The sequence below is a fragment of the Sphaerodactylus townsendi genome, linkage group LG05 (assembly GCF_021028975.2).
Source record: "Sphaerodactylus townsendi isolate TG3544 linkage group LG05, MPM_Stown_v2.3, whole genome shotgun sequence".
Lineage (NCBI taxonomy): Eukaryota > Metazoa > Chordata > Lepidosauria > Squamata > Sphaerodactylidae > Sphaerodactylus > Sphaerodactylus townsendi.
The window spans coordinates 32,045,548-32,062,354 of NC_059429.1; the positions used below are offsets into that span (position 1 = coordinate 32,045,548).

Sequence of the window (16,807 nt, forward strand, 5' to 3'; positions counted from 1 at the left end):
ATCAGCTATCCTCTCGCACTGAGGATACCCCTCGGGGAGGTGGGGGGCTCCTTGTAGTGGTGATTCGATCATTAGAAATGTAGAGAGTTGGGTTTGTGAGAGGCGTGATGACCGCATGGTGACTTGCCTGCCTGGTGCAAAGGTTGCGGATGTCACGCTTCGTCTACATAGGCTTTTAGACAGTGCTGGGGTGGAGTAAGCAGTTGTGGTTCACATTGGCACCAACGACATTGGGAAATGTAGCCGGGAGGTTCTGGAAGCTAAATTTAGGCTGCTAGGAAACAGATTGAAGTCCAGGACCCCCAAGGTGGCATTCTCAGAAATGCTACCCGTTCCACACGCAGGGCGAGCTAGGCAAGCGGAGATACAGGGTCTCAATGCGTGGATGAGAAGGTGGTGTAAGGCAGAGGGTTTCAGATTTGTCAGGAACTGGGGAACCTTTTGGGACAAGGTAGGCCTGTACAAACGGGACGGGCTTCATCTTAACCAAAGAGGAACCAGGCTGCTGGCGCTCAACATTAAAAAGGTGGCAGAACAGCTTTTAAACTGATCCCTGGGGGAAAGCCGACAGGAGCTGAGGTAACTTTGGTATCTATGGGAATGCAGACAGAGAGGGAGATTTTTTTTAAATCAACCACATACAAGTGAGGGAACATAGCTTAATGTGCATGTGACAAGGGATAGTGTCTACAAAAAAGACTTGAGGGTAGAGCACATAAATCCCAGGTTAAGGACAGAGACAGGGTATACAGGTGTCTCTATGCTAATAGTAGAAGCATTAGACCTAAAATGGGGGAACTAGAGTTACAGAGTTTTGAAGGACTTTTGATATGAGTGGGCATTACAGAGACATGGTGGAATGAGGAGAACCAGTGGGATGCTGTTATACCAGGCTACAGGCTCTATAGGAAGGATAGGATAGAGAGCATTGGGGGTGCAGTTGCCACTTACATCAAAGAGAGCATGAGTATCACATAAAATAGACAATGCAAGGGGAGCTGGTTCCCCCTACAGAATCACTATGGATATCAATACCAGGTGTGAAGGACAGTTTAATATTAGGAATATATTATCGTCCCCCCTGACCAAAGTGCACAAGAGGATTCTGAGATGGAAAAGAAATTAGAGGCCAACAAAAACAAAATGTAGTGGTAATGGGTGATTTTAACTATCCCCATATAAACTGGAAAAATGCATGTTCAGGTCATAGTAAGGAGAGAGCATTCCTGGATATGCTAAATGACTGTGGCTGAGAGGAGTTGGTTGTGGAGACCAACCAGGGGAGAGGTGATCCTAGATCTAATTCTATGTGGGACCCAGGACCTGGTGCAGGAAGTCCAGTGTTGTTGAGCCGATAGGGAACAGCGACCACAATGCTGTCCAGATTCAGTATCTCAGCATGCGAACAAGTGGCAACTACTAATGTAGTTACATTAAGCCTTCAGAAAGGGAAATTTCTCAAAGATGAGGGGGATAGTCTTGAGGAAGCTGAAAGGAAAATCAAAGAGAGTCAAAACTGTCCAGGATGCTTGGAGGTTATTTAAAAACACAGTAATAAAAGCTCAGCTGGAATGTGTTCCACAGGTTAGAAAAGGCAGCACCAGTCCAAAAAGAAAGCCACCATGGTTAACAAGAGAGGTTGAGGAAATTATCAGAAAAAAGAAAATGTCTTTTAGAAAATGGAAGTCCAGTTTGGCTGATGAAGAATATGAGAGGGAACACAAATGGTGGCAAAAGAGAGAGAAAGTTAGCTGTAAGGGGAGGCAAAAGGATTATGAGGAGCATGGCTGCGAACATCAAGACCAGCAACAAACAGTTCTTCAAGTACATCAAAGAAAGCAGGAAGCCAGCAAAGGAGGCGGTAGGCCCGTTAGATGACAAAAGGGAACAAAGGGTGTGCTAAAAGATGGCAGGGAGATTGCAGAAGCTGAATGAATTCTTTGCATCTGTCTTCACCCAAGAGGAGGTGAGAACATTCCTGCACCTGAACCAAGCTTCTTAGGAGAGTAGAATCCAAGGAACTAGCGAAGATAGTGGTAGACAAAGGAAGAAGTTCTGGCAGCCATTGATAAACTAAATGTTACCAAATCCCTGGCCCAGATTGCATTCACCCAAGAGTTCTTAAAGGGAGCTCAAGCATGAAATTGCTGATCTTCTCACTTTAATATGCAACTTATCCCTGGAATCAGGCTCCATCCCTGAAGACTGGAAGATGGCCAATGTCACACCAATCTTTAAGAGAAAGGGATCTAGGGGGGACCGAGAAATTACAGAGCCAGTCAGTTTGACATCTGTTCCTGGTAAATTAGTAGAATCTATCATTAAAGATAAAATTATAAAACATGTAGAAAAGCAAGACCTGCTGAGGAAGGAGTCAGCATGGCTTTTGCAGAGGCAAATCCTGTCTTACAAACTTACTAGAGTTCTTTGAGGGTGTAAACAGGCATGTGGACAGGGAGTGAACCCGGTGGACATTGTCTACTTATGGATTTCCAAAAGGCTTTTGACAAAGTTCCTCACCAGAGACTGTTGAGAAAACTCAGCAATGAAGGAATAAGAGGGGAAGTCACTCCTATGGATTAAAAACTGGTTGAGAAACAGGAAACAAAGAGTGGGTGTAAATGGGAAGTTCTCACAATGGAGAGATGTCGGGAGTGGTGTCCCCAAGGATCCGTTTTGGGACCAGTGCTCTTTAACCTATTCATAAATGACCTGGAAGTAGGGTGGAGTAAGCGTGGTGGCCAAGTTTGCAGATGATACCAAATTATGTAGAGGTGGTGAGAACCACAAAGGATTCTGAAGAGCTCAAGCGGACCTTGATAGAATTAGGTGGAGTGGGCTCAGAAATGGCAAATGCAGTTCAATGTAGCAAAATGTAAAGTGATGCACACAGGGACAAAATCCAAACTTCACATACACGCTACAGGGGTCAGTGCTATCAGTCACAGACCAGGAAAGGGATTTAAGCGTCTTAGTTGATAGTTCCATGGGAGATGTCAACTCAATGCATGGCAGCTGTGAAAAAGGCAAACTCTATGCTGGGGATCATTAGGAAAGGAATTGATAATAAAACTGCAAAGATTGTCATGCCCCTTATATAAAAGCAGTGAATGCGACAGCACTTGGAGTACTGTATGTCCAGTTCTAGTGCAGCATCTCAAAGGATATTGAGGGAGATAGAAAAAAAGTGCAGAGAAGAGAACCTTGGCGAGGATGATTGAGGGACTGGAGCACCTTCCCTATGAGGAGAGGCTGCAGCGTTTGGGACTCTTTAGTTTGGAGAGGAGGCTGACTAAGGGGATATGATTGAAGTCTATAAAATTATGCATGGGGTAGAAAATGTTGACAGAGAGAAATTTTTCTCTCTTTCTCACAATACTAGAACCAGGGGGCATTCATTGAAAATGCTGGGGGGAAGAATTAGGACTAATAAAAGGAAACACTTCTTCACACAACGTGTGATTGGTGTTTGGAATATGCTGCCACAGGAGGTGGTGATGGCCACTAACCTGGATAGCTTTAAAAGGGGCTTGGACAGATTTATGGAGGAGAAGTCGATTTATGGCTACCAATCTTGATCCTCTTTGATCTGAGATTGCAAATGCCTTAACAGACCAGGTGATCGGGAGCAACAGCCGCAGAAGGCCATTGCGTTCACATCCTACATGTGAGCTCCCAAAGGCACCTGGTGGGCCACTGCGAGTAGCAGAGAGCTGGACTAGATGGACTTTGGTCTGATCCAGCTGGCTTGTTCTTATGTGTATCATAGAAACACAAAAGCTCAATGCAAGATACCACAGGAATATCACAGTAAGAAGGAATCCAGTTATACTACCTAACTAGACAAGGATTTACTTTTTAAGTAAGTGAGAATTAGCTGTACTATTATGAAAATCTCAACTAACATTCAGCTATCAATTAATTAGTCTTTCTGACAGTTAAAAATTCTGTCTTAAAATTCAGTTCAAGGTTTTCTAAAAAACAAACAATAACACAATTTTCTTATGAAAGAAAACCACTTTAACTCTGGTCAATTCTTAATTTTTTCTTTTCGTTTCTTAATAACCAAAGGTTTATCATAAGTTATGCTGATTAAGTGCCCTACAACTACCATTAGCAGGAACAGCTGTACAAGATTACACAAAAGTCATATGGGCTTCAGAAGATCAAACAAGTCAGTGGAACAGTTGAAGTAAATGCCACCATAGTATAAAAATTACATATATATTAGATGTCAATCAGAATTACATATATATTAGATATATTACATATATATTAGATGTTAAAAATAAGTTACACACACACACACACCTGGGAACATGTCATACTAGATAGATTATTCTTAGTTTGTGGCTTAGGCTTATAACATAGACACTATACTGTAGAAATTTAGCATGACCCTTGGACATAAATGCAAATTTTCTGAAATATTGAAAACTCCAAAGTTTATTTACCATGAGAAGTGTCTGTTTTTACTGTAAAGTCATCTGGAGTAAGTACAAAATTCAACCACCAAGTAAAACCTCGCTGTTGTTTCTCTTTCCAACGTTCATCGTAAAACATGTTCTTCGCCACAAAAGGCATTGGATGCCTCGGAAGATCTTTTAAAGAATAATCACACATATTTTTAAAAAATATTTTTATTTGAAATGCCAAGATATGCCCTCATGAGAGATGTTTCATTGGTAAATAAATAGCCCCAAAGTGTTTAACTAAATGGAGACTACCACTAAAAGCAGATGTAACTGTCAGTGCATGATATAAAGCTATATGCACACATTCATTGTGCATATACAGAATATTCTCAGGTCTGTTTGACAAACAAATTAGGAAAACAAGCTCTGCCGCAACTTTTGTGAATTCAGCTGTCAATCAGAACTGGCCCCATGCATGCACAAACTGCATGGACACAAGTGTGTCTGCAACTGAAGACCTTGATTTTTCACAGATCTCAATTGCTTGAAACAGCCTATCTGCAACATTTCAGGACAGCAGAACTAGTTTCCAACTTTAACTGATTCTGGAAAATCAATAGCAAAGCCAGGCACAATCCACCTCCCTCCCCATGCATCAATTTGTGAGCACAATGACTACACGTTTCAAAAAGAAAGAAGCACTCTAATTTGTGTGGTATCATTGAGAGCTTTTTAAAATACATGTTCTTCATTTTTCCACAGAATACCACTGTCCTCCTTGTTTCATTCCCTAAAATGGCTAACAGTAGCTCATTTTCACAATAACTCTTCTTGACCCATCCTTCTCATTGCTCACTCCCAGTGTCATGTGCTGGGGACCAAAGCAGCTTGACTTTTCTGTATTTCTGCCAATTCATCATTTTAGCTGTAGCTACACACACACACACACACACACACACACACACACACACACACACACACCTGGGAACATGTCATACTCTTCTGGACATCCTCCCATCCATGAATAACAGTAGTTTTCAAAGTTGTGTCAGGCCAGACAGTTGCTAGGAGCTATAAGAGTGTGGAGAAGGTGGCAAAATCCGTTCCACAAATAGGATCTGTTTCAGATTGCTTAGGTCCCTCCCAATGTGATTCTTATCATAACTCATCATCAAAGTGTTCTGATAAACTCCTACTAGTGCAGTCTGTTAGGCTTTTAGAAGTGGAGATTTGGATGCAGGTTCAAAGGATAGTGGAATTAACCACTACTATAATGACAAGCAATTATTGCAGTTTTTATTATTATTTCTGGATAACACTGCCCATACAGAGAAGATATTAATTCCATGTCCTTATGACAAAAACTTCATTTGCTTACTACAATTTTCACCATTCCTATTTTTAACTCTTATTTTTTCCTATTATTCCAAATGATATAACCCAGGACATGCTTAGATACCTCAGATGCATATTGCTGCGTCAGTTCTTACAAATATATTTGTCATACGTTAAATGAACTTTTAACTATAATAAACCAAACATACATTTATTTTTACATAGTTCATTTTACCCTACTTTCTCTCCAATGGGAACCCTATGCAGCTTAAATTGCTCTCCTCCATTTCTTTATATGTTGATTTGTTTGAAATCGGCAAAACCAACCTAAAAGCTGATTTAAACATTTCTGCACATTTTACACCATTCAGAGAATAAATTTTTACTACTTCCTTCTACTAGGAAGAAGTTTTTGTTTTCCTTGAACAGGAATGTGTTTTTTTACCTGTTTTGAATGGTTTAAGGAAGGTCAGCTGAGACTGTGCAACTGGAACCATCTTTTTAGAGGTTTTTCTAGCACTCCTGGATTTCTGAGATAAGAAACCTGAAAATTGCAACAAAAACCAAACATTATTGTCTAGAACAGCGGAAAAACTCTGAAGGACAGCAGTCATGCCATTAATCAGAGCAAAAAGATTCCCTATTCCACCACCATATAAACTCCACAGGTATAGCCAGTGTGAAGCCAGAAGAGAGCATGCCACCCCTCTGCACAGCTGTAACACTATGGAGAACGTTGGAAATGCTCTCCATGAAGTGACAGTGAACCGAGAGTTTTTAAGGCCAACTTATGAACACAGCCTCCATTCAAGGAGTAGGGTTAGGTTCACATGTTTCAAGTAGACAAGTGCCTGATTTCATGCAATCAGTAATAGCCCTGCTAGTCTAATCAAGAAGTTATCAAGATTTGCATGAAAACAGAAAAATATCATTAACATCACACCTTATTATCCTGGATGATATTTCTCTGTTAAGGAACATTGGCTACAGAACAGATCCCATAAGAGAATTTTCACAGAAGGAAAAAGTGTGCATAATTATAACCCAACACATTTCACTTCATTTGAGTTTAACTTGAAAAAACTTTTGATGTTTTCAGACAGCAATGCTTCTGAGAGATGCCAAACTGAAATCCTTCAGGGATTATTAAATAAAGTGCCAAAAATAAGGGCACTACAGTGTTGCTTTGAATGCTATGTTTTAGGTGTCACATACTAAATTCTGGTAATATGCAGACTGCATTCCTTTAAATTAGCATATTTATAAAAAATAAAGAAAAAATTAAATTACCAACTCGCTTTTTCTGACTTTGTTTCTCTCTGTTGGCAGATTTTGGACCTGATGTTTTCAAATCTGTTGGCTTCTCATTTAACTCACAGGACATCGAGAGTTTTTTGGTGTCAACGTTACCCATATATTTTTTACTTCCGCTATTAATCTCTTCCAAAAATTCTCCGCTTTTTCTTTTTCGATTATGTGAAGATGATTCTGAACACAGTGACGCTTTTTCGACTTTGTCACTACTAACAACACAAGTCAAGGATTCTATAACAGGGAGGTTGGGCAGTCTTTCTATTTTTCTGCTTTCAGGAACTTTATCCACACACTGTTGTATTGCATTAGAAAGGCATTTTCTAGACTTTGATTTCAGCATCTGTGGTCCTTTTCCTTCAAGAGGACCTTGCTTACTCTTGATAACAGTACTGGAAAGCAGAGGCCGTTTGAGAGGTTCTTGCTTCTGGAACTGACACACCTGATGTTTGGCTGTGTGAGCAGGAAAACTGAGATGCTGCTCACAGTTTTCATAGTGAAACACTGATAATTCTCTATTACGTGTGACATTAAAGGCTTTGTGTTGAAATTGAGGTTCTGCAGAAAAAGTTACAGTTTGCAACACTTTTTTCTCCTTTTTGGGGGGAAAATACTCTGACACACCAGGCTCCAAGTCTGATGGCAACACAGGTTCACATACTTGTAAAACTGGCTCAACCGCTATTTGGTTCTCCTTTAAAAACTGATCAGGTGAAAGAATTAGCGCACCCACTCCCAGTGAGGGCAAGGAATCCGGGCTTAAAATTCTCTTGTGATCTGAAGTAATATGCAGTCTTTTCAGCTGCTCTGGGGTGTCACATGAATTTGTATTTGAATTCTGTGCTTCTATAGGCTGAACAATGTGTGCGCTTTCCAATTTTGTCTTCATTGGCATAATGGTAAAGGTCTCTTTTATAGCCTTTGGTAAAACATCATCATCAACTTTCTCAAGAATTGAATATACAGTTGATCTCATTGATAGGGGGGTGCAAGTGACATTTCGGTTTTCTTGCAGAGTGGGACTAATAGGAGATAGAGGCATTTTATTTTCTAAAATAAGCGAATCTCCTTCAGGTGAAGCGCTACATCTGCTCTCTTCCAAGTTTTCACAGCACTGGAGAGGACTTCTAACACTATTTGTTTTTTCAGATACTTGAAACGTTTTGTTTACATTTTTAATCCTGGACTGTCTTTTCTTATACTGTGGTTGCTGTGCTGTAGATCTCTTTTTAATTGACTCCCAAAGACTTCTCTAAAAATGGCAAAGACAAAACAATTACTGTGTGTATATAAACATTCCTGAACAGTTTTTTTAGTACTTACTCTCTCTTAAGATATACAAATAGCCTGTTGTGTATAACTGCCACACTGATAAATATTTTTGCAATTCTTGGAGCCAGAACACTGACACAACCTGACTCGGTAAATAGTGCAGAATGCAATCAGTCTCAATAAACACAAAGAGCCAGTACTCAGTATTAATTTACTCACCGCACATTTTGAAAAATCAAAATTTCTAGTAAGGTTATGAACAAGGGAAGTACATCAGGGAATTAATAGGACAGGAGCAAGATCTTTGGGAATATTCAATACAGTGTGTCATTCTCAAATCCTAACTAAATAGCATTTAAGAGCTTGGGTTCCTACACATTTACTGCTAAAGCCATCCTATTAATAGTTTAGAGAAAGCACTTTTTCCAGGTAATACAGAACTAATACACAACCCAATGAACAATCTGCAAGCATAAGCCAAGCTTCACTGTGAACAGAACATGCAATATCAAAAGGCAAGACACAAGTTCAAAAAACCCACATTTTTATTATTTGGCTCACCTTTTTCTTGACAGGTTGTTCAGCGCTGCCCAGCAAAACTGCCTGATGCTTAACCACACCGTTCACAACAAATGTTATGAGTTCCCGGACTCTGCCCTCTTCCAGTGGCATCCATACTATCGAAATGAATACCCTCTCTCTAGGCTGCAATGAGAAAGAGAAGGAGTAAGTACATGCACTGTGACTTGGCCAGCATGGTCTAGTGCAGGGGTAGGGAACCTGCGGCTCTCCAGATGTTCAGGAACTACAATTCCCATCAGCCTCTATCAGCATGGCCAATTGGCCATGCTGGTAGGGGCTGATGGGAATTGTAGTTCCTGAACATCTGGAGAGCCGCAGGTTCCCTACCCCTGGTCTAGTGGTTAAGAGTGGTAGACTCTAATCTGGAGAACCAGGTTTGATTTCCAACTTCACATGAGCGACGGATTCTTATCTGGTGAACTGGGTTTGTTTCCCGCTCCTACACATGAAGCCTGCTGGCTAGTCATAGTTTCCTCCAAACTCTCAGCCCCACCTACTTCACAAGGTGTCTGTTGCAGGGAAAGAAATTTGTAAGCCGTCTTGAGTCTCCTTGCAGGAGAGAAAGGCGGGGTATAAATCCAAACTCTTCTACCCACAAAACAATACACCCATTTATAGCGACAACATAAACCCATCCCTTCTGCCCAAATGTCAAGAAGCTGCCCCATCCCGTACCTGAATGAGACACCTGAGCTGCTCCACCGCGAAGCCTTTCGAGGCGGGCGGAGGGCGCCACACGGCCACCAGAATGGGCTCGGCGTTGGGGTTCTCCAGAGCCAAGCGGCGAGTGCGCGACGTCCCGACGCCGACCGTGCCGAAGCTAAGGAAGGGGGGCCGGGAGAAGTGGCTGAGAGTCAGCACCGCGGTGTCGGGATCGCCGCCGCCGTCGTCTTCCATCTCGCCTGCCCCCAATGCCCAGCGCCGCCTCCGCCGCCGCCGCCGCCGCCCGGAAGGGCTCAGATCCCACGTAGCTTCGGCATGTAGCCTCTCCACAGACATGGAGCCTTTCCTCAGCCCGTCAAGGAGCACTCCAGTACCTCGCCGGGCTCGCCCCAGGTCACTCACTGTCAAGACACGCGTCCCACAGGCAGAAAGAAGCCTTCACAATACTAAACCGCCGCGACACCATTCAAAAGCGGACCCGCAGCCAATCCGGACGCAGAACCTGCACACACGCGGCCAATCCTCTCCCTTTCCAGGCCCCACCCACTGATAGCGGCGATCTAACCAATGGCGCTTAAGCTTATCGTTCCTTCCGTTCCGCTCCTCCTTCTTCTACTCATCCCACCCTCCAATCACAAACCGGGGCTTCATTTAAACGTATACATGGGCTGAAAACACATTAGAGAACTAATTGGAGCAAAGCTTGATATGTATACGCGAGTAAGTGATATTTTTCGTATAAAAAACATACGCTTGCTGCATGACATACTTTGTGCTCTGATTGCGAGGTAACTCGTGTGGCGAAAATGTATGGGAGGTATTGCACAATATTTTCTCGAGTAGAACCAGCGCTACCGAGTAAAGCTTTTACTGGCGCTACTTCAAAACGTCACAGGCTATCAAGGTTCCCAGAATCCTAGGGTGGATATTTGGTACCAGTACCAAAAAAGTCAACAAGCGAAGGTGGAGAAAGAGAACAATGTTTCTAGATATGACAGATTAGTCTGTCAGGACTAGGCTTAAGTAGAAAATATAGAAACAAAAGGTAAGGTAGGTCCCTGTACAATCTGGAGAAGTCTTCCAGGTAATGGAAGTTCTGTAGAAATCTATAACATCCCAAGCTCAAGAGCCTGATTTATGTGCTAGCATCTGATAGGACATGTATAGAATGAGGAAGACCATGCAGGACCTTTGTATGTGATGGTCCCTTTAATTTAACAAGTAGCCAGCGGAGTGACTGCAGCATAGCAGTAATGTATGTGATGGTCCCTTTAATTTAACCCATTAGCTCACAAGTAGCCAGTGGAGTGACTGCAGCATAGCAGTAATGTACATGTCCCATCCAGCTCCTGATAGGATCATAGAGCTGGAAGAAACCACAAGGGCCATCCAGTCCAACCTACTGCCATGCAGGAACACACAATCAAAGCACTTCCAACAGATGGTCATCCAGTCTCTGTTTAAAATACTCTAAAGAAGACTCCACCACCCTCTGATGTTGAACAGCACTTATCATATAATGTTTAGGTGGAATTCTTTTGTCATCATTTCATCCTTGTCCTAGTCTCTGGGGCAGCAGAAAACAACATTGCTCCCTCTTCAACGTGACATGGCTATCATCTCACCCCTTAGCCTTCTCTTTCCAAACCAAATGTACCCAGCTCCTTAATTCTCTCTTACTGGGGCATGGATTCTAGACCTTTTACCATTTTGGTACTATTACTTCCCTTGATGTGTAGACGCTATACTCCTATTGATGTAGCCCAGAATTGCATTGGCTTTCTTAGCTGCCACATCACACTATTGACTCATGTTCAGCTTATGGGTCACTAAGCCAGATGCCTTTCATATGTACTGTTGTCAAGCCAGGTATTGCCCATCTTATCTGTGCATTTTTTTCTTCTTTTTTTCCTAAGTGGGGCTGCAACATGTTGTACTATCTGGAATCTCTTGGCTGACTTCAAGGGTAGATTGATGTAGATAGAGCACATATCATTAGCCTCAACCTGAGTATTACTATTGCATAGATCCAAAGATGGCAAAGTTGAAAGTATTTTTTGCAATAATGTTTGATTCAATATAACCATTACAAAGGTCCCTTGTGAGACAAGGGGCAGAAAAGGACACTTAATAAAGCTGGAGATTAACTGGATGATGTAAAAATCAATAGAAGTCAAACTGAGAAGTATTACTAATTGGAAGAGGGAAAATGCATCAGCCATCAAACTCCAGCAGCATTCATGTGTTATTTCACATGTTCCAAGACTGGGCTGGATTGAACTCATCCTAACTACAAAATAATTGTTTTAAAACTTGTACAATATGTACACATTAGGAAATGTGAAAATCACTCATATAAATTCATTTGAACCATAGGTCAGCCCTAGACAGAAATATTAAGAAATGGTCATGAAATGTGTGAAAAAGCAACATTAAACAACACTTTTGCAAAGGCAATATGAACAGCACTCCAGAGACCAATCTGTTTCCCATTTGCCCCTGCCAATTTCGTGATTCGCTTTGCAACTCATATGTGTTCAAATTTGCACATTACTATAATGTCAGAGAATCACGAGCATTTCAGTTACTTTCAAATTATCTTGCTTTACTTGAATTCCATATAAGGTGTCACATGATTCAGCACTATGAAAAGTACACATTACAAATGAAATTACCTCAGTTGTAAGATGTCCTGAAAAGGTCAAATAAAAGTTTATAAATCCTTTGCAGTGGATATTTTTGTGTAATTCAAGATAAAATCAGGAATAATTTTCCAATAAAAGCTTAGGGATTCCTTCCTAGACTAAATAAGTTTTAATGGGGAATATATGGAGAAAAAGCTAGGTCGAAAACAACTGAGCAAGAATACAGATTTATGTATAATGACTTTACATATAAAGAGACATTTAAAGGGATTTATGTGAATATTTTACATTAGTCTGCACTCCACAAAGTTTTTTCCTAACAAATATCACTAGTGGTATATCCCTGCCAGATTAATGTAGGCTGCAGAAGTAAACAATGTGTGTGGGGTTTTGTTTTCAAAATTTAGAATGGAGATGGCAATGTTATTGGCAAAAAAACAGATAATCACCGTGTTTGTTAGATGCATTAAAAAGAACTTCATAGAAACCACCTCTACGGAAAGATTATTATGAATAGGAAAACACTATGCTAGAGAATGGAATCTTTTTATATTAGCTAGGACTATGACTGAGAAAAACTGAAGAACAAAAAAAAGACTTTTGGTTCAGTTAAGAAGACTGTGCAAAATTTAGTAGCCAATAAGATTTTATTCAGTATACACTACTGAAAAAAATAGAAAAGCAATCCTGGTCTTAATGGTGGTGTATTCTGGTCAGGCTTTCTTCCTTCCCAACCTCACCCACTTTCTTTTGGACCGTTTAAGATATTCCTGGGCCCAAGTCTATTAAGATATTATGGTTCCTGAGTTGAAAGCATTTACAATTCTTCATTCACATTCTCAATAATCTACCAAGTTCCATAATTTTATAGGAAGCGTTAGATGTTCATGGAGTAACTTCAGCTGGATGTTTTTCCAAATTTAATTTAAAAAGTACTTCATATGAATATAACAAATAGTTGTACAAATGTTTCAGTCAATTTGAAATCAGATATGCAAACAACCATTAGACCTGTTCAATGTATTGTTGAAGGCTTTCACGGTCGGATTCAACTGTTTGTGGTGGGTTTTCCAGGCTGTGTGGCCGTGGTCTGGTGGATCTTGTTCCTAAAGTTTCGCCTGCATCTGTGGCTGGCATCTTCAGAGGCTGGCTGGCATCACAGAGAGAAGTCTGTTACACACTGTGTCTAGTGAGAAGGGAAAGTTTAGTGGGCATATGTTGTCCATGTCCTAGGGTGGGGAACCAATCAGTAAGCATTTGGGTGGAACTTGCTATGCAAAGGTGTGGTTGAATGCATTTTTTGCAGGTGGGGTTATCAGTTCATTTACATTTGTAGTCGCATTTGCATTCCCTGCAGAAGCAGCAGTATTGGTGAATTTGGATTTTACAGAAACAGGATTTGCATTCACCAGACTTCTTTCTGTGATACAACTCTGAAGATGCCAGCCACAGATGCAGGTGAAACGTTAGGAACAAGATCTACCAGACTACGGCCACACAGCCTGGAAAACCCACCACAACCAACCATTAGATCTATTCATTGTACAGCCAAACCTGTTCAGTCTCCTGTACAGCACAAAAGATTAAGGCAAACCAACTTTACACATTCTGTATACACACCAAAGTAATTCAGAAAAAGCTTCAGAAGCCTATGTTCACAGATTTACTATTGCAGTTTTAGGACATCCGGAAAGGGGGGGGGTTGTGAAATCATCAACTGAGACAATTTAAAATATCAACATCTGCAGACCGTAGCAAGATACCACTTACATGAGAGAACAAAAGTACTGAACACTGTTGCAACGCTAGTTTGATTAAGAAGAAAAGGAGCAATACAAAATACAAATTAAATGTTATGGAGCAAGTCAAGCAACTTGAGACGTTAATAGGATAACCATATCTATAAACTATAGAGTAAGCTGAGCGTCACCACCACCATGGCCCTATTGCTTATCTTCTGTCTATCTGTGCACCTCAAAGAGAATTCCAAACACCCACTGTTTGTAGACTTTCTACTATCTTTATTAAAAAGTCAGTCCTTTTGAGATGTAGTTGTGGAGCTAGTGCATGGCTCCGCCGATGCATTTGCTCCCTCTGCCAGTGCAAGGGGCACCCATGCTGGTGGAGGGAGCAAAGACGCTAGGAACCGCCGACCCTCAGTTCCATGGTAGTGAAAGTTGGGGCCACCACAGAGCTGTGCTGGCATCAATTGGATGCCAGTCCAGGGTGAGAACAGGCTGGAGTGTTCTTGGGGGTGGAGCCAATGTTAGTCAGCTTCCACCTTTGCTTTTCAGGCAGTTATGTCACAGCCTTGGGCTTGGACTCCTACCACCCTTTGGGGTAGTGTAAATCCATTAGCCCTACAGAGGGCTTTCCAGTGGTGTAGCACAGCAACGGCACCACCCCTAGCCACTTCAGGCTGTGGATTGGGCTTATGGTTGTTCCTTCATAACTCAGCCTGCAGGGCTCCTCTCTCATTTGGATTCAGAGGCCTGTTGAGGAGCTGGCATTTGTTTTTCCATCTCGTTGAACACAACCTGCTGTGACACATGACCTGCCTGCACCCGAGACTCCCTTAGCATATGAACTGCTACAGAGTGAAAGCCTTGCTGGCTGTTTTCATCAAATTCAGGAAAGAGCTGGAAACAGGGACTGAATCCCACCCCCACACACTGCAAAGAAAAGTGTGAAGGAAAAGGGGAAATAATGGGAGTGCAGAGACCTGTAGGGTGGGTAAAGATTAAAGGGCACCACATATGGGGCTACTGAACAAGCTGCAACAGAAGAATGAAACTCTATATAGGTTAAAGAAAAAACTAATAGGATACCAAGGCACCTGTAATGTACAATAAAAGCAGTATGACATGCATAACGAAAGAAGAGAGACCAGTCTGTGATACCAAGAGTATAATATCCTTTAAGGAGAGAGGATACTATGAAATTGAGAAAGAGAGGCAGGGGATATCACCAAAAGGAACCCAGAATTATTCATAGTGTGATGAAAAACATGTATTAAGGGATGCAAAGGAGGTTTAAAGAATGGTTTAAAATATTTTTCATAACCAATACAGCTCTCAAGTGAGCAAAATAAGATTAAAGTGATCCTTATGAGTGACAAAACTTGTGTACCCCTGTTATAGCATCTGTTTAACTCAGGTTCCCGATAGAAGGCAAAATGGAACTATGAGGATGTGTATTTTCAATTTCAGCATGAAGTCCTGGGTTTCTTATTCCATTACTAATTTTTTACTCATCCTATTTTCATTTTATACAAAGGAGCCTTGCCATACCAGAGCCTTGTCACCCAGTTCAATTCTCTAATACTGCTTAGCAGTTCAATTATCACACACACACACACACACACACACACACAATGCTCAATACAGCAATGTCATTTACTTTTACTCCTTTCAGCTCGTTCTCCAATAAATTGCATTTTCACGAACGGAAAGTCATTGTAAGGTGTAATCAACACAAACCAGCCGCAGAATAATTCTTTCATGGTGTTTTGCTAACCTTCCTCCCAAAGGTAATAGTGTATCACCACACAGGCACAGTAGTATATCACCACACACTTTCCATCATTTGGTTTGCCATGAAATTTTGGTGAAGCATGGTGAACAAAGTCATGTGGAGCAGCCTGCACCTGTTTGTATTGCAAGTATCTAGTACATCACAGCATGTATAAATCAGATTTGGCAGTAGCCATATCTTCAGATTTCTGCTCTCCTGAACTGACAAATATGTCACTGAGAGCCAGTAGGGTATAAGTGGTAACAATGTCAGACTAGGATCTGGGAGACCCAGGGGTAACCCTGCTCTACCAAGGAAGCTTGCTGCGTGACTTTGGACCAGTCATTTCACATAACCTAACCTACTTGCCAGAGTTACAGTGAGAATAAAATAAAGCAGAATAAAGGAGAAGGATGTAAGCAGCTTTGGTTCCCCATTGGGGAGAAAGGCAGGGTGTAAACAAAGTAAATCTATACATCTACAAGCACCACTACCTAATGGAGTTCAGTTGATAAGGTCAGATTAGGAGAAATATGGGTGACAAATTTTTGAGAAACACTTCATAACATTCCCAACCCTGGCATATGCAATATAAAAATGCAATCAAAATGGAAAAGAAGCTCGAATATTACAAATATTTTAATGCCTCGAGTTCTAAGCAACATAAATTTATTTTAAAAGGCCAAGTTGCAATTTCTGATCTGAAAACTTTTCTGAACAAATATATTGCAGAGTTAAGCATAGTAGTTGGCTATAGCTTAGCATCAAATGTGTAAGCAGAAAGTAGACCTAGTGTTATTACAAGCAATAAAAATGAGCAATTTTCTACTCATGTGCCCTTTCTCTAATTAACACCTTTACTTTGGAAGAAGGGACAGTGTCATTTATTTTCAACAGCATCAAAATCAGAGGTTATAAATATCTAACATTTTAATGGATGGGAAATGTACTGGCATAATACTAGTCTTCCAATCTGTCATGCTTACAGGTCAGTGATGCCATTCTGTGAATATCTAGTCCTACTCTTCCTTTCACAAACAGAATTATAAGCTTCTCATCCAGACAAACCTG

At 41.2% G+C, this 16,807-nt stretch overlaps 1 protein-coding gene across 1 annotated transcript in view; it reads right to left on the minus strand.

Moving 5' to 3' along the window:
* Positions 1-10,050, minus strand: part of ASPM (assembly factor for spindle microtubules) — a 31,425-nt gene extending 21,375 nt beyond the window's left edge. The window contains exons 1-5 of the mRNA XM_048498721.1: positions 9,591-10,050; positions 8,895-9,038; positions 7,041-8,313; positions 6,196-6,294; positions 4,455-4,601 (exon numbers count right to left, since the gene is read on the minus strand). Coding sequence (XP_048354678.1) covers positions 4,455-4,601; positions 6,196-6,294; positions 7,041-8,313; positions 8,895-9,038; positions 9,591-9,914 — 1,987 coding nt within the window. The 5' untranslated portion in view covers positions 9,915-10,050. The remainder of the gene's footprint in view (positions 1-4,454; positions 4,602-6,195; positions 6,295-7,040; positions 8,314-8,894; positions 9,039-9,590) is intronic.
* Between the last annotated feature and the right edge of the window lie 6,757 nt (positions 10,051-16,807).